The following is an 18,885-nucleotide window of genomic DNA, read 5'->3' as shown; positions in this document are numbered from 1 at the left end:
AAGTGAACCATCAGGAAGTAGATGTATTTGGGGAAACCTGGTTTACAAGTCGGAGGACACATGGAGGACTACAAGTGGCCTCCTGCAAAGAAGGTTTAATAAATTCTTTGGTAAAGAACCTACATCATAAAAACTACATGGTGAGTTTCATCCCCAGCTGAAATATTTCACTGTTCTCCCACAGTGTACCCCAATCCCCTTTCAAATCTAAAATATAGTGTATATGCCACATATTTTGACTTTATAGATTTCTTTTGGACAAAATTCAATCTACTTCCATTTGTATAATATTTAGTAACTATGATAACTTTGCATCTTATGAGTAATGAAAGTGTTAGCATCAATGTCTCTCTTTTTTTCTTTTGTAATAAAGCTGTCTAAACAGTTCTAGTTTTAAAAAAGATATATTTAAAAAGAAGCAATCATGCATGTGTTGTGTTAGCTGCCTACACACAGGAAAGATGGAACACATAATCAGAAATACTTTTTTATTTTCAAAGTAGGGTCTTAATTAATTCCTAAAAAACCTATTCATGAATCATCTGAGCTTAAGCAAGGTAGCTTCTCAGTAAACATTCCAGGATGTTAGTTGCTTATGAGATCTATCTGGTGCATAGAATTATTGGACATAAACGACTTCAGAATATATTCCAAATCTTTTGTTCTGCTAGGGATTAATTAAGCCATTTAAAAAATGAGTTATTTAGCAAGACTATTGATGTCAGTACTAGTTTGTGACAATAATTCTGCAATTTTTAGTTAACAGAATTGGAGGGGCGTGCATTTAGAATTAGTTTCAAGACATTAAAAAATACACACACATATATATATAAGATTTTATCCACTTTTGCTTTAAGTTTAGTTTTTTTAAAGATATAATTTTAAAGGAAAGTGGTTAGAACATAGTGATTTTCATTGTTTTGTATGATCTAATCTAATCAATGGTAGTCTTACTTGAAAATTTTCTAAAGTTATAACATATTGGCTATTCTTCTGGTATTTGAAATTTTGAAATTTTATTTTCCAGTTACAGCTTACATTCAGTATTATTTTGTATTAGTTTCAGGTTGGCATTTGAATTTTTATTCCAAACATTTATCTTTATGGTTTGGACAAACTTACAAATGCATATCTTTAAAAAATGTTTCTTCCCCTACTTAAATATCTATAAGTAATTGGTTTATTAATTATTGATTAGCATTAATTATGTCTGAAGAACTAAAGCATATGAAATAAAATGGCAGAAACTAGGTGGTTTTTTTCTGAAATGACTGTATAAGTCCATAGGGAAATTGGATTTCCTACAAATTATTTTATGTTAATTCTGCTTTCATAAATCTCTTGTTTAGACTCGCAAATGGTATTTCCAATCATTTCTCAGATCAATAGTGATCATCTTATCATGCATAAGTGATTTATATAGATACTTTACGTAAAATACTGCCTGTACATGGTATAGTACTTTATATATGTACCTGACTTTTACAGTTAATTCCATAAGATGCTTTCTCCTTTTCTTTCAGATGTTCTTAGCTTTTTAACCTAATACTTTTCTTTTTCTGCTTAAGGATCCCATTGAAGAAACCATATTACATTTAGTTGTCATATCTCCTTAGGCTATGACTATTTCTCAGACTTTCCTTCTTTTTGATGACCTGGACTGTTTTGCATCGGAATACATTGTTTTGTATCCTCTTTTACATTGTTTTCCAGAAAAAGAAGTAAGCACTAAAGGTTACTTTCTCTCCATACTGCAGATGAGTTTCTTTACCAACACAGATTAAACCCAAAGAAAAAGAATTTCTCATTTACGGAGGACAGCAATCATCACATAGTACACGTTAGTGCATTTTAGGCATAAGACTGTACCTCCATATGATTTGACTTCCAAGGTGTACAAGAAAGAAAAAATGGAGTAATTTTATCCACAGAAAGGCCAAACACCACTTATAATAACTTCTGCCCTGAGCAGATGTTTTCTGGCTGCATTGAGCCTCGAGCGAGAGGTTTATGCTGCTGTATGAGAGACGCTGATAGCACGAGGTGACTTTTGGGGTCTTTTCCAACGGAAGTTTTTTCTGGTTGCTATGATTTAGGTGGGGCCTGGCTGAGAGACAGGGGCAGACAGAGAAACCAGGTGACCTTCCTAGATTCTTTTTTTGTAGGTAGAATTTATTGGGATGACATTGGTTCACAAAACCATACAGGTTTCAAGTGTACAACTCAATAAAACACCACCTGCATGCTGCATCGTGCACCCATCGCCCCAAGCAAAGCCTCTTTCCATCCCCGTTTCCCCCCAGTTGCCCACCTCGCCCTAGCCCCACCCCCTTTCCCTCCGGCCATCAACACACTGTTGTCTGTGTCTGTGAGTTGGGCATATGTTTTTTGGTTAATCCCTTCACCCTCCCTAGGTTCTTGAGTACTTTCCCCTAATACCTCTCATGGTGTCAGACCTCCTCTGAGTAGAGTAGCCAGGCTTAGCAAACAGGAATAAGGACTCTCAGTTAAGTCTGAATTTCAGATAAACAATGAACATTTTTTTTAGTATAAGTATGTCCCATGCAATTTTGGGGACATGCTTATGCTCAAGATGCGTTGTTTATCGTAACATTCAATATCCTGTATTTTCTCTGGCAATTCTACTCTCCTTGGGTTCCCCTGGGGGGTGTGTGTATGTGGGGGGAGGAGGAGAATGGAAAAGGAGGAGAAGGGGGCCAGTCTCTAGCCTCAGACCACCACTCTCGGGGGAAGGGGGGTTATCTTACTGCGAACAACAAATGTGACATCTCCTGTTCTCAAAAGCTGTCTCCAGTCAGCATTTGAAGACACTGTGGGCCTCTTAGATCTCTGTAAAAACATTCACTTTGTCCTCTTTCTCTCTTCATTTTTGAACCAATACCCAATAAATCTGGATCATGTAAACATCATCCTTTAATACGTACAGACCCAGAAGAAAATCAAAAGCAATGGGATCAGACACAAGGGGCAGCAAAGCTGTATTTTCCCCACAGCCAGCTGGTTTTCTGTCTGTCCTCCCCCTGTGCCCCGCAGGCTCTGGACTTATGGACCAATCAGTGGTTCGTATAACAGCTCTTTCCTGCTCCTCCAAGCTAACTTCTGGTTTTCTCAGATGATGGAGAGAATAAGAACTGTATTATACTAAGATTCCTCATGCATTAGATAACTGAAAACTAAGTATTATTGTGGCAAATTAAGTGTAAACAATATTACATGCTTTGGCACAGTAAAAAATACATAGAAAGAATAATTTAAGAAATGAAAGAATTTGCAACTGATATAAGCATGCTTTTGGCCTCTAAGGAAATCAGCAAAAGTATATGCTTGATATATTTTTCAACTGGGTCAAAACCAGAGAGCATTAAAAAGCCTTCTCAAAATAGAGTTGACACACCATAATCTTTTAATGGCATAAATTTCCATTAGCATCAACTGCTGCATAAATAAGGTTCATTATAGTGATTAAAGATGTTAATTTCTTAGAGCTATCATAATTTCCTTTAATGTTCTATGGCAATATTTTGTAAACTCCAGGTTATGACCCATTAGTAGGTCATGAAATCAATTTAGTGGGATATAATCAGCATTAAAGAGAATAGAAAATATCCAATTTCATTACTTATAGTCAATGTAAACATTATTTCACGTACCTTAATTTCAGTTTTCTAAACACATATGTATAACTACTTGGTTATAATATAAAATATATTTCACATGATCAGTCATGAACAAAACAGTCAGAAAACAACAATTTACATTGCAATAGATAAATTCTAAGACCTATTTAAAGAAGCACAATTTTAAATCACATATCAATGAAAGAGGAAGAAAATATTTTCACAAGAAGATAGTATGATGGCTAATATGTTTTAACTTATAATTAGGTCACTTTCCCATATGCTATGTGTTTGGTTCAAGGTAATAAATATGGTGTTCCACTTCTTATTACCAATGGGATGGGACTGTCTTGGAGGTATACGTAAGCGAGGTCTGTGGGATCAGGCTGTCTGGCTTATCTTGGGCATGTTACTAAATTGTTCTGTGCCTCAGTTTCTTTATCTATAAAATGGGCCTTGTTATAAATTGGTCACCACACAGTTGTACAGATTAGGTGAATTTACAAATAGAATGCATCTAACACAGCGTTGGCCACTTAACAAGTCCTCGATAAGTGTTAGTTACCTGTTTTATTACATTTTCTTATTTTTATGTAAGAGTAGGAAATATCAGATAGTTACTTGCCTCACACTTTTACTTTTGTCTGATACATAGAGAAGGGGGCCCAGGGTATGCTTTGTGGTTCAGCCCACACATGGTCCCCTAATTCTTCTGCATGTATGTATTTTCTAGTTCATAGAAATAAAATGCTTAAGAGAAGAGGTTCTCAACCTGGGACACGTGGTATACTTCCCAGGATTGTGAACTGCCTGAAATGTGATGAGCATCTTGAATGAATGTGCATGTCTACATTTGGGAAGCAGATGGAGAAGATCAACAGCTTCTAGTGTCAAAGGAGTCATGTGGTATAGTGATGAGTTAGACATACTTGGAAGTCCAGGCTTATTAATTAGCATGGTGACCTTGAGCAAGTTACCTAACCTCTTGTAGCTCCACTTACCCCCATCTGTAAAATGGGAATTAAAATAGCTTCTACATGATGTAATTGTTGCAACAATTAATGTTTACAGTATTTGTAGAAAGCTTAGCACTTCGCATAGTGGCTGCCACATGATGGGTTCTCAAGAAAACAGTAGTGGAAGAAGAGCAGGTAGATGGGAAAATAGAATGCAGTGGTTGCTATTATGAGTTGTAATTTTGGAATCTTGAATCTATCACTGAATCATTAAGTAATCCATTCATCTCTTCAATTATTCAACAAAAACTGTTTTAATGTTGCCATGTATTATGGATTGTGTGAAGTGATGAGAAAGCAGCAATGGACAAGACACATTCTCTGCCCTCACAGAGCTTGTCATGGAGGGAGGTTGACAGACAGACAGACAGACAGACAGGCAGACAGGCAATGGCCAACCAGATGGAAAATGCTGCAGCAGGCAAACTGCGGGGCTCAGGAAGGATGTGGGAGAGTCTCTAACCCAGAACCACCTTCAGCAAAGTTTGTGGTTTTGCTTCATCTTCCAGTTTTCATTTCAGTGCTAAACAGAGGCAACTTCCTTTTGTTTATTTTGAGATTGAACATTATTATTCAAATGTAAAATACCCATTTAGGGACATTAAGGGCAGGACTTGGTCTGTGGAGCTTGGAGGACAATGCTCTTCCCTTGGATATGACTCCAAGAAAGAGGACATGTATCGAGACCTCTTTATAATATTGCGACTAGAAAACAGGACAAATGCCAACACCCTCCTATAAAGGAAAATCATCCATCCCAGGGCTCTTCTATTTCTACCTCAACTTGGAGGAAACTTAGAGTTAAATGTAATGCTCAAATATAACAAGTATAGTAGCCTATTTTTTTCTTTTTCTTTTTTGGTTTCTTTCTTTCACTCTAAATGGTTTAGATTTTTTGTTTTAATTTATTATGATATCATTATGTCTGTCTATCTATCTATCTATCTATCTATCTATCATCTATCTACTATCTATCTATCTACCATCTCTCTATCATCTATACCATATTAAGTGATTTTAAAACATAGACAGGGAAATAGTTATTAAATATCTTCAGTAACTCAGTGTCTTACATATTACAAGAGCCTTTTACTTTACGTAGTTTTCTGATTCAGTGGACATGACTGAATTGTAGTATACTTAAATTTTACGAAGTTGAGTGACTCTATAACAGCTCCATTACAGAAAAATATAATAGCAGTAACAGTGTCTTACAGGAGAGGTCCTTATGTTCTCCATAAATGGATGCGTCATGGTATCATTTGCAATGATATACACTATTAGGATACATTAGGTTGCTATATTAATTCATTTAAATTATTTTTGCACTTTCTGCACACAGAGACTCTCTTACCTTTGAGCAAAGCTGTCAGGATAGCTAAATCAATGTCCTGGTGTCCTTCTGATCCCATCCGAAAGACTGTAATCTGCAATTTGAGACGTGAACATTAGCAATGCATTTTTCCCCTCAAGAGAAATTAAATCAATGAGACCATATCTGAACACAGACCATTTTAATATCTTTAAGGCAGATTCTTAACCACAGGGAAAGCGCACATAGTAAGAATTCAATTAGAGGGCTGTGCAGTTCATTAAGAGGGAGACGCCTCGGTAGCTTCCTAACAGAGACCATCTAGAAAATTGCATTGATTTTGGTTACAGTGAGGAGAAACCAGGAATCAAGGAAAATGTCCTCTTCTAACATTTCAGTTGTAAGGTTAAAACTTGCCAGATTTACAGAAATGTGTAAACCATAATGTAAATAACGAGATGATAAATCTAGTGTTTAAAAATAGCTAGTTAGCATGCTCTTCAGTAAATGGCTCTGTTATGTGTATATATGTATGTGTGTGTATGTACGTGTGTGTGTGTGTACATGTGCAGCACAGCCATCCCTACATGTATTTCTCAGCAACAGTTACTCAAGGGTTTCAGTGCTGTGATGCCTCTAGATCCTTCAGTCCTCTCAATAACCTTCAAACCTCTTGAGAATAATTCAGCGGCACATCCAGGGGAGAGAGATATTCTCTGGGGAAGGAGTAATACATGTTGGATTAATATAAAATTCCAAAATAATGCTTAAGCACAATAAATTTTTTTTTCCAAGTCAGGAGAAGCTATTTATGGAAGCCAAAAGATTTAAAAAACCTCTACATTGAATTACTATTGTATTCAACTGCTCTGGGCTTTGAGTTTCCCTATCTGTAAATGGGAAAATAATAGTGCTTGCACCCTGGCCAGTTTAGCTCAGCGGTTAGAGTGTCGGCCTGCAGTCCAGAGAGACCTGGGTTCGGTTCCTGCTAAGGGCGCGTACCTCGGTTGCAGTTTGTCCCCGCCCTGGTTGGTCGTGTGGGTGGCAGCCACTAGATGCGTCCCTTTCACGTCGATGTTTCTCTCTCTCTTCCTCTCTCTCCCTCCCACTCTATCTGAATAAAAAAATGGAAAAATGTCCTTGGGTGAGGATAAAAATAAATAAATAAATAAATAAATAATAGTGCTTGCCTATTTCCAACTACATAGGAAGTAAACTTGATGAATTTGTTAATATATAATTCTGAGTTTTGCTACTATGATGGAGAGAATGGACACATCGAACCACAGACTGTTAAACTATCAGTTGCCTTAGACATTTTCTAGTCCACTACCCAGAGAAAAAGACCCAATGCTTAAGGTGGACAGCTAGTTAAAAGGACAGTTGTGGTTGGAAGTCAGTAGATCTCACCGTGCTCTCTTGTGCTCTAGGCACTGGGAAGAAGTGAGGGGAAGAAACAAGAACACACAAACACTTGTGAGTTGCCTAATTCTTTTTTATCAGTGTAGGTTCTGGGATGAGTATAAGGTGGAGCTTGCAAGATGAAATGTCTTCACAGACGCTTGAACTCAAAATGATAAAAAAATGTAGAGAGCCAGACAAAATCATCTATGTACTATGTTTGGCTCCTGGGTCACAGTTGTGACCTCTGGTCAGGACCATCAGGTGGAGGTATGCCCCAGCTCCCTTAGATTTCCACCGAAATCTGCTCTGGGTTACTATGTTTGGCTGAAGTGCCTTTGGGATATTGCCCCAAGTAGCTCTTGCTGCCCCTACAGAATCCACCTGGGAGATGAGAGGCAGCTTTTACCTGCTCTGCACTCATGAGAGGAACATTTGAGGTTCACTGGACGAAGAACCAGGGGTCAGAAGTAGAATTTGGGCCAACTCTTTTAAGCTGGGGATGGCTATAGTCTGAAAGACACTACTATATGCTAAGCTGTTAGCAGGCTGAGGAATCAGGATAACATCCGAGCTCACTGTTCAGAAGAATTCAGAAATTAAGCATGCGATGGAACTCCTTAAACATAACCTACCTGTTTGGCAGATGCCTAAATCTCACTGCCTAATTAGAGCTCACATTTCAGATGCAAATTCTTCTGAGGCAGCAAATACATAAATTACATCGACCCTAAACTATCAGATTATCAGGCTTTCCTAGAAACAGACTTGCGGACGGGGAAAGAAAGGTGCACAGTGCAGGCTTCCTGAAGGGTGTTGGGGTGGGGAGGTGGAGACGTGGGCATGCGTGCTGTGGTTTGTCACGGAGCCTGAATGGGATTGTGTGCCAGAACCTTGCAGTGTATTTTTGATAACTGATGGGAGGAAATGGCTGCCCACCTGTCCATATCCTCACCTTTATGTGCTTAGATCGAAGAACCCCAGGACTCAAGAAAGAGGGAAAGGAAGCACCCCCCCAAAAGGCTGGAGGATCCCAAGATAAAATTTATTTCATAATTTTGCCTTGACTTGACCTGAGATATTATGTGTTCACCACTACTCTAAAGCATTTTTAAAATACTAATTACAAATGTTTATGTCTGCCTCAGGAAAAAAAAATCAAACAAGAAATCCTGAGTTTTCTTCTATTCCTCCCGTGCTGGGTTGGCAGAGATGCAGAAAATCGGGTGGGGGTGGGAATCAACTCAGTCGTTTTGAAGTATGAAGGGTTGATATAAAATTCCTTGGTTTTGATTTGCTGTTCTTTAACAGCACAGGGTTTATTTGCTAATATTTTACTTAGGATCTTTGCAACTATGTTTGTAAGTGAGGTTAGTACATGTCACAAATTCTATAGTTGAACGAGGTGAGGATATAAAAAAAAATATTGTGAAAATTAAACTGACTCCCTTCAAGGTATATTAATTAGATTAAATGTGATTTGTGTTTATGTCACAGGGAACAATGAATCTCTGAAAACAGACATGGAGATTGAGGTGAACTTTTGAAAATGAAAATCACCATGATATTATACTGAATAATATCTATAATCTGTACAGACACTTTGGCTCAATCTATCAAAAATAGAAATGAACATTCCACAATCTTTTATTTCATGGTGTGTTAGGTATGTGAGAGATGATATCTGAGTTTGACAAATGGTTTGTAACATGTTTGAGAATGTTAGGAATTTAGAAAAGTCCACCTACAATAATGTTATCCAAAGGTTTAAAGGGTGGGGCAAAAGTAGGTTTATAGTTGTGAGTACACAAAACAGTTTATTTTTGTATTATTATTTGTTAATTATTATTATTTAAAATTTTTTTCTTTTTTATTGACTTTAGAGAGAGAGGAAGGGAGAAGGGGAGAGAGAGAGAAACATTGATGAGAGAGAACATCAATTGGCCGCCTCCTGCATGCCCCCCACTGGGGAGTGGGCCCACAACCTGGGCATGCGCCCTGACCGGGAATCGAACTGGCGACCTCCTGGTGCCTGGGTCAATGCTCAACCACTGAGCCACACTGGCTGGGCAATTTGTTTATTATTGTATTATTTTTTATTTACTTATTTATTTTTTAACCTCACCTGAGGACATTTTTCCATTTTTTGTTCAGACAGAGCGGGAGGGAGAGAGGAAGAGAGAGAGAGAGAGAGAAACATTGATGTGAAGGGACACATCGAGTGGCTGCCACCCACAGGACCAACCAGGGCCGGGGACAAACTGCAACCGAGGTACGTGCCCTTAGCGGGAACCGAACCCGGGTCTCTCTGTACCGCAGGCCGACGCTCCAACCGCTGAACCAAACCGGCCAGGGCATATTATTGTATTATTTTTCATACAAACAACTGTAAACCTACTTTTGCCCCACCCTGTGTATGCTACATATGAAACTTCCTTAAAAGAAACATCTCTAAAATGTTTCCTATTCACTCATTCAATTTCTTAACAAAATCTGGAGATGTTTCCTGAGGATAGGAGCAGAAAGAGAGGAGAGTTAAACTCACAGGAAATTCAATCATCACAATGCAGTGACTTTAAAAAATTACTAGTTTAGCAGAATATTTCTCTGATAAATTATTAATATTCAGAATAATTTGAAACAATGGAATGGTTAATAGAAAATACAAAAATCCTTGTTCCTCAAGATAGAGAATGATACAAGCTCTGGTGGGATCTAAACAGGAATCCTTGCTGGTAATAAAAGGCCTCTAGGCAGAAACCAGCTTCAGTTTTCACTTTGGTGCAATCAACAGTCCCTTGGTACAGGAAAGAGAACAATGCAAGTTGATGAATAGAATACTCTGCACCCCAAACATACTCCTATTCCATTTCCAGCTCTTGAGAAAATGAATTCCCATTGTTTGACAAAATTCTTAAAGTTAACATTTTCACAAAGTAAGAGATTCTAGAAATGGACATTCTGATTTATATGGAGGAGGGAGAAAATCAGGAAATTCAACCACACGTGGAAATGAGCCAACCAAAGATCAGTGGAGAGCAATAGTCAATATTTTTGTCAGAAAATTAATGTCAAATAAGTTCAATGATTTGTTATCCAGTTCCATGTAAACTATATATACTTCCATGCACTATTTTTTAATAAGACTCAGTTTCATATTGAAGTGGGTGAATAAAAGGTGATGCTACTGAGATAGAAATGGAATGAAATGAATATAATTCTAGTGTCCTACCTAAAAAGACTGTCGTGTATGGATTTATACATTAGATAAATAAGTGATTGACTTGCAAAAGGATATTTTATTATACGATGTTTGCCAGCTAATTTTAAGGTGTGTTCCTTCTACCCTTAGTACAATTCAATTTAGATTACTTTCAGCAATAGATTGTTTGGTAGATTAAAGCACGTCTGAATTACCAGTCAGCCTCATGCTGTCTCAAGGGACCTTCATGCATGGACAGCTTGGCAATTAATGAAGAGCACCAGAGAATGGAGGAAGGTTTGCTTTTCTGATTTTAATCCTTGGCTCCCTTTTCTGTCTTTCAACCACTGTAATCTAAGAACACTAGAGTTGGTTTCTCCCATCAACAAATGCAATTCAGAGGCCGAAAGCCCACTGGTTCCAATACGAGAAAAAAAATTTTTTTTATTATAAAAACAATGCATGATTGTCATTTAAAATTAGAGAAAGTTTAGAGACAGTCAAATGAAAATGATTTCCAAATTCTCAACTCTTAAACAAAGACAACCACTGATGGTATTTTGGTATATTTCCTTCAAGTCTCTCTTTTTTCTTTTCTTTTCCAAAGGCATAGTATGTATACATGGATGTGTGGGGTTCATATTTGCGAAGTTCTATTGTGTATTATTTTCTTTATTATTCACCTTATAATTAAGCACTTTCCTGTATTATTGGGAACTCTCCAAAACATAATGCTCAATATCTATGGAGCATTTTGTTTAATGGATGTGTATAGCTCACTTATCAACACCTCCACTGTGTCTACATACTTGATATAAACAACGATGTGATGAACATCTTTGCATATAAATCCTGTTCTGCATTTGGCATTCTGTCCTTAGCATAGATCCCCAGAAGTTTGGTGCTCTTGTCATAAATTGCCTCCTAGCTGAAAGTGAGTGTTTTAGCACATAATCTAGTTGAAGTAAAAGGAAGCTTGTGTTGTCCTCGAACCACATTAACTGTAATAGCAGGAGAGAGAGACAGCACTTACGATGAGCAAAGGTAACAGGAAACAGACACATGTACATGCTGAGAGGGCAGCCTTCACACAGGATCAGCTCTTGTGGTCTCTCTATCTGCACCACTACCAGCCACCAGGATGAGTGTAGGCTCCTGTTGTTTTGGAAAATGGGTCTTAAAAGCAAATTGACCTTATCACTTTCTTTCAGTTTCACTTTCTTGATTTTTACTTTAGCCCTTTGAATGCTGTACCGGCCTGAGGGCAGTGCTGGCTTAAATAACTGGATAGTGCAAATGAAATCATTTGGTGAACATGAGCTATGGATCTTTTTTTTTTTTTTTTTTTTAGCACATAAAGTCATGTTACAGTAAGAAAATTGTTAAATATGGGGCAGGAACTCAACCCAGGCTCTCTGGATTCATAACTGACATGGCTTTTATAGTCTAAGGAGCACTTTGTGATCCTAAGGTGACATATAGGAAGCACAGGAAAAAGTGGTCCAGCCGATTTTATGATGAGGGCAAAAAATAGGAATAGGTTACATTCCTCATCTACACATTCTTTAGAAAAATTTCAGCGGTGCTTTCTGGGGGTTGGAACTGGATGACAACCTGTCATCTACCATCTTCTGCTTTTGGTTCCTTGCCTGACAGTTAATGGTATGTCTTCCATTTATTATATAACTATGTGATGTACCTCACTGGGTGCCAATATGACAGATGCCAAAAGTCCAGTAATAGTATTTCTAGAAGCTTCTTTATATACTTTATGGCCTTGGCTAGCAGAATCAAGAATATTTGTCATCGACCATCTTGCCAGCCAACCAGACAGGTGAAAATCTAATTTGACCCAAGGTAGTATTTTCCATCTCAGGAAGCATATTACTGGGTTCATGTGCATTCTCTTACATGTGTTTTAAAATATGTAGACAACTGTCTTAGGAGAATATGTAGGAGAACAGATGGTTCTTATAGGCCAATGCCATATGGGCTTAAGGTTGTAAAAATTGTTAGTAGGGTCTTTTGCTTTTTTTTTTTTTTGTGGTTTCATCTTTTTTTCCCATCATCACAGAATAAAACTATCTTTTTCTGATTTCCTGTCATAATTATTAAAACATCACTTATTTCTGCATTTCAATTACTTCTTTGTGATCTCTTCTGGTGAGAGGTTGCCAAGAAGTCATCAGAAAGTGATAGAGACAGAGAATGTCTCTGCCTCCCTTCTAAAGCCAGTCCGGTTCCCCTGGTAACAATCTAGTTTACTGTTCCCAAGGTCGGTAAACCAGATGCCTTTGGTTCACTCCTCTGTGAACCTGCCCACTAGAAGTCATACCATTTGTGGCTGGGCCAATCTCACCCTTCTGTTTGGACAGGGCAACCCTGAGGCTGAGCCAGTGAGAAAGGCTGTTGAGGGTGAGGAGAACAACATTTTGGAATCTTTTTTTCACTTTAGGAAAAGATATATTTCACTTCTCCTTCCCTTCCTGCCCAATTGCAAGGAAGTCCAGAAACAAACATCTTGAAGGTAGGGCATGGAAGCCTTTGTCCAGCTGGCTTTCTGCACCTTTCCTGGTAGAGCAGTGGAAGAGAGCTGTTTAAAATGACACTCATTTTGCCCTGGCTAATGTGGCTCAGTTGGCTGGGCATCGTCCTGTGCACCAGAGGGTTTCCAGTTCTATTCCCAGTGGGGGCTCATGCCCAGGTTGCTGCTCAATTTTGATCCCCAAGAGAGGGTGTACAGGAGGCAACCAATCTACGTTTCACTCACATCGATGCCTTTCTCTCTCCCTTTCTTCTTCTCTTTCTAAAAATCAATAAAAAAACAAAAAAGCAAACAAACAAACAAAAAGACACTCATTTCAGAGCCTGTGAAAGATTCTGCTATGGAGAGTCAGGGGAAATGTTTTGGGGAGAATGCCCATTTCAGACTCTGTGAATACTCTTGGATCCCTGAGTTTTCTCTGTATGGCTGTCAGGATGCAGTTTGTTTCATATGCAAATGTCCCATGTTGAAAGAGTCTTGGCTTAATCACCTTACTTTTCTGATTTTTGGCTTTACCATCTATAAAACAACAATAACAACAAATAACTGACTAAGTGATCATAGGGGCTCTTTTTAGCTCTAGAGTTCACAGACTTTCTTCATGCTCAAAATAGCAGAAAATCAGATCAGCACCAGGCGTGTCTAATGGGTTCAGCTTCCTACCTGACACATTCATTTGTCCTGTTGTTTCCTCATCCTTAAGAAGGGACCTTGCTTTTTGTGGATGATAGCCTATGAAAATCTTGTTTCTGTTTCATGTCTTGTTTAGTCTGTTCATCTTAGGGCAAATTACCATTTTTAATTGAATATAATTGACATACATCACTGTTTAAGTTTAAAGTACATTTGAATTGATTTGATAGATTTATATATCACAATAGGATGACCACTTTAGAGTGAAGTAACCATATGCTTCTGCAATCCCACTTCTAGGTATACATCCAAAGGATGTGGAAATAGATATTAAAATTATACTGGCATCCCATGTCTCTCATGGCATTATTCACAATAGCCAAGCTGTGGAACAGCAGGTGCCCATGAACAGATGAATGGATAAAGAAGCTGTGGTATATACATACATACAGTGGAATATTACTCAGCCATAAGGAAGAAGGAAACCCTGTCATTTGTGACACCATGGATGGAATGTAAGGGCATTATATTAAATGACATAAATCATACAGAAAAAGACAAATACTGTATGATATCACTTATATGTGGAATCTAAGAACGTCAAATGAATTACCATTTTTTTTTAAATGTTCTCCTTTTATGTTGCTGAACCATAGCACTGTATAATCTGTGTTCCATGCTAAGTATACTATATTGTTGATACTTAGCCTATATAAACCCAGCTCTCATGCCTATGAAATTAGTCAAGTGGCACATGGCAATCCTACCTCTGTTTAGGGAAACCTGTTAGTCTCAGTATTATAATACCCCATCAGTGCCCATGACACTAGGCAAGACCCAAACCCCTTACTGTGAATACTGCACTAGCCCCTGAGTTCCCATCTTCCACACCCCACAGCCCTCCTGAAACCCAGATACATTCTGTGCTCTGGATCAGAGAGGACAGACTGTGTACAGAATATGAGCTTTAGAATCACACAGACTCAGAAGTGAATCATGCCAATTATTAGACATTCGGTGCTACCGCCCCTCTCTGAGCCTCGGTTTCTTCCTATGTGAAACAGGAATAACTCTGTCTAAAGAATTATTGCAATGCTTTATGTGGGATTACCTTTCTAAATCATACAGCACAGTTTCTGGCATCTGGCAGGGGTTCAGTAATTGTTAATTCCCTTCCCATTTGTTTGCTATTCTTGGCATGTTCCCTGGGTCTGCTCCCACTGTGGTGGCTTTGCCCTGTCTTCTCTCTGCTGGTATTTCTTGCCCCTGAAGCTCTAGTTAGTGCTACATTCTAAGGTATGTCCAGTATTTCTGCTCTACTTTCGGACACATATGTTTGCCCTAGATATCTTTGCCTAAGCATTTTTGCTGCATAACTAATTGGCCATAAGGCAATTTGGGCATAAAAAAGACAAAATCACGACAAATAAAAGATGGACTTATAAAGAACATAATAAAACATGGAAAAAATTAAATTAAAAAAGACACTAAAATGTGTGTATATTCATGGTAATATTTTCAAATAACTGCCTTTATTTTGTAGACTGTACCTAAGTGCTTGTCTTCTTTCTATGTGAAGCGTGGGTTCAACTCGGTGCAGTCAAGGAGGGCCCTCGCCTCTCTTCCTGCTCAAAATAAGGAGCCAATCATCATCATCTGAAAGAAATGCTCACTATTTTAACACCACCTTCATCATGTCTATTTATCATTTTATAGACTATTAGGAAGACTAGCTAAGAGGTATATATAATATAAAAATGGGAATAACTGTGAGACCTTCATCAGTGGAAAAATGAAACCAAACTGAAAACTAGCTTACATATATTAAGTCTACCAAAGACAGTTGATTCATCAATGGAGAAATAAAACCAAACAGAAAATATTCAAACTGTCAATCAGTTATTTTACCTTTTTTTTTTTTACAGCAAAATTGCCTCTGGCCTATTAGTTATGTAGTGAAAATATGTGCAGCAAAGATGCTATGGTGGAAGTACCTGGAACCATTCCAAGGGTATCAGGTCATAAAGGCTCAGGACTCACTTCACCTGTAGCCTTGCAGCCTAATCATAAGCAAAACAGACACCGCCATTTTGTTAAGAATGGCCCCTGCGGTCATAAGAACCAGTATTAAAATAAACTTCTAGCCTGAGAGAGGGTAAAGAAAGAAAAAAATTGGGCTGCTTTGCAAATGTGTGCACAAACCCATGTCTGAAGGACCTGTTGGGCCGATACCAGGATATCTGGGGTCTGACCCAAGATAATCCTGAATTTTATGTGTTTGTTTGAGTTAATGTATTTGAAAGCATTTGCACATGAAGATGCACAATTATATTTTAGTCTTAAGCAATGTCAAATAAAAGAGAAAGCCATAAAGACCATTATCTGTGAGTCAACCCTCCCAGTTCTCCTCTGCCTTTGCATCTGCATGCCTGCCAGAGGCTGCTCTCCTGTTCTTGTTCTGTGTGCCTGGCTCTCGGTCTCTCCTGCAGAGAACAATCTCTATTTCTCTACACAATGCCCGGCCTGGAGATGCTGCCTTCATTGCTGTTTTTTTTTCAGTTTTTGATAGGAATTTGTGCTTTTTCCACAGCTTCTTTCTAGGGCCACTTGAGAAGAATAAGAAGCAAGAGCCTCCTTTGTCCTAGGACAAGAATGGAAACACAAAGGGGAATAAAAAGCATCCCTGGTAGGTTCCCTCTGTAACCAGTTTTCTCCTTGAACCAGTTTGGCAAATTAAAAATGAAGCTGCATTTTCTGACGTGACAATGGGAGCGCATGACATTTGTTAAATGGTAAAAGGGAGGGCACATCACTGTCAAATTATACCATCTGACAATGAACCTTCTTTGGAAAATTTTCTGTTCTTTCAAGCTCAGAGGGAGTTGATTCAAAGAAAGAACAATTCAGTTTATCAAGTCTGTTGTTTCTCCCATAGACAAGCAATCCCTCTCTCCTCCTTGGGCCCATTCAGGCCCACGGCCCTGCATCCTCCTGCTGAATAGTTGACTGTATTCTCATTGCTGCCCACTGCATCAACAATAGTAGCTAACTGCTCCAGGGTCGACATTCTTCAAAAAATGGCAAACGAAGATTTGGGGATTATTAACTTTTTTTTAAGTGACGAGGAGGAATAGCTTTTCTCCCAAACAGCAATTCTTTTCTCTCGCTCTGGTGATTGCTTTACTGTTCCGTGTCATTCGTCCATGTGTCACATGGCAAAACACTTGAGGAGAACGGGAGTGAAACATGATGGGAATGAGAAGCTGTGATGGAGGCCACAAGAAAACTACAACTGGGGAAGGAGTGTAGGAGCTAAAGAGACAGGTCATTTCTGCCTGGCAACACAGGAAGCCTCCGCTGGGCAGTCCAGCGTGGGCTGTGGACTCTGGGAGGCAGCTGGAGTTTCACGAGGGGAGTATGGTGGTGAGCAAGAGCAGGAAGAAGAAAATGATAACAGAAAATAAGAGATAAGTGAACACTGAAAACGTTCATGCAAATATTCAACTTGGCTGGAGCATTGGGGAAGGTGATCTATGAAGGAAGGTCGGGGCCAAGCTGTGAATGATGTTTAGCATTAAGGGATGTGGACATAATTCACTATATACAAGGCTGTGTACCAAGCATTTTAAACCCACGACCTTGTTAATTCTCACATCAACCCTAGGAGGCTCAGAGGTTAAATTAGTTACCTAGGAGCACTCAGCTGGGCAAGGACAGAGGTAAAACGGACTCTCAGCTCTGTGCGGCTCTAAAGGCTATGATGGTAGCCTCTCGAGGTCATGAGGTGGGTTGATTTTCAGGGGTCAAGAAACAGGGAGGGATCAAAGGTGACTCTTACTAGTTTTCCAGCCTCATTGCTAAGAGCACAGGGCAACTCTTGAAAGAAATAGGGAAGCCGGAATAATTTAGGGGAAGGTGAAGGGCTTATCCATAACACATCCTTTTTGACTCAGAAATTGAGTGTAGGCCCAGGGCAGCACCCTGGAGGGTAGACGGCGAATCAGACAGCACCCTGCCCTACAGTGAAACCAAAATGGGCAGAGTCTCTGCTGCTCACATGCCCTCGAAACCTCCGCACTGAAAAGCAAAGAGTAAGCTCTTTGTTGAAATGCCTTTGAATAGAGCTACGCCACAGCCCTGGGGAGATTCTGAAAAGTTGGGAAAGGGAAGTCTTTGGCAAAGCTGAGAGGCTGTCAGCAACTTTGAAAGTTAGAACTCCACAGAGCAGCGTGTATGTATGAGGAGAACCCCGGGACTAAGAATAGGTCTCATCAAATTGCTCTCTCAGGAGAGCAAAAGTAGGGGGAGGCTTTACACACATCCATCTGGCTACCACTACAAGAAGGAGACATATGCACGTGTACACACACATCCAGTGGTCTCACGAGTTGTGTGCTGGGCAATGTTAGATACGTTAACCGCCGTTCCAGGAAGCAGCTCTATAATTGGAGGGTGGTTCTCTTGGGTGGCAGAATGTGCATTGCTTTTCTTTTCCCATAAAGAACTGCCAGAAAGATGTTTGGCTTTATGTATACCACTTCAGTCAAATGCTCCCATTTTTTCACATAGCTCCTCTTACCTTGATTATGCAGTTATACAACGATGTTTGTGTTATCTGGAAATATGAAAGAAGGAAGTGTTCTATAGAAGTGAATTTTCCAGTTAAGCATGGCTTATCCCTTAATGCCAATTAAAAGCAAGTCAGTTCTTTTGGATGACAACTTTTCTAAAATGTAACAGACACATTTGTTATCTTAGACATTACATAAAATAAAACTCCATTGTTTTCTTTTCGTATGGCTAGTGTTGTTATCACTGACTGGAGGAAAGCGGAGCTGTTTGACTCTCTTTAAATGGCCCCAGACTGCCCATGTTTAGAGTTCATTTATCTGCTATTCACAGGGTCCTGACTCTACACTCCGACTAACCCTTCTCACAGCCTCCATCCATGTCGCCTCCCTGCTTTCTAACTGCAACGGGCAGGGATACCAGACCCACCCCGAGCAGAACGGCAGGGGTTTCTACGTCCCTGAATGCCTATGACTGTGTGGAATTTACTGCACAGGTTGTCCGATATCAGCATTCAAATAGCCTTTTAAAAAAATTTCTTTCCTGGTTCTGAGTAGTTGAAGTTACTA

General features: G+C 39.1%; 1 protein-coding gene across 7 annotated transcripts in view; it reads right to left on the bottom strand.

The window, feature by feature from the left end:
• The window catches only part of TRPM3 (transient receptor potential cation channel subfamily M member 3), a 497,295-nt gene that overhangs the window by 116,656 nt on the left and 361,754 nt on the right, over positions 1-18,885 (bottom strand). For all 7 annotated transcript variants that reach the window (XM_036262128.1, XM_036262132.1, XM_036262129.1 and 4 more), the window contains one exon: positions 6,009-6,081. In XM_036262128.1, the coding sequence (XP_036118021.1) occupies positions 6,009-6,081 (73 nt within the window). The remainder of the gene's footprint in view (positions 1-6,008; positions 6,082-18,885) is intronic.

The sequence above is a fragment of the Molossus molossus genome, unplaced genomic scaffold (assembly GCF_014108415.1).
Source record: "Molossus molossus isolate mMolMol1 unplaced genomic scaffold, mMolMol1.p scaffold_m16_p_14, whole genome shotgun sequence".
Classification (NCBI taxonomy): Eukaryota; Metazoa; Chordata; class Mammalia; order Chiroptera; family Molossidae; genus Molossus; species Molossus molossus.
The sequence above is the reverse complement of the archived record's forward strand: the minus strand, read 5'-3'. Positions and strand labels throughout refer to the sequence as shown.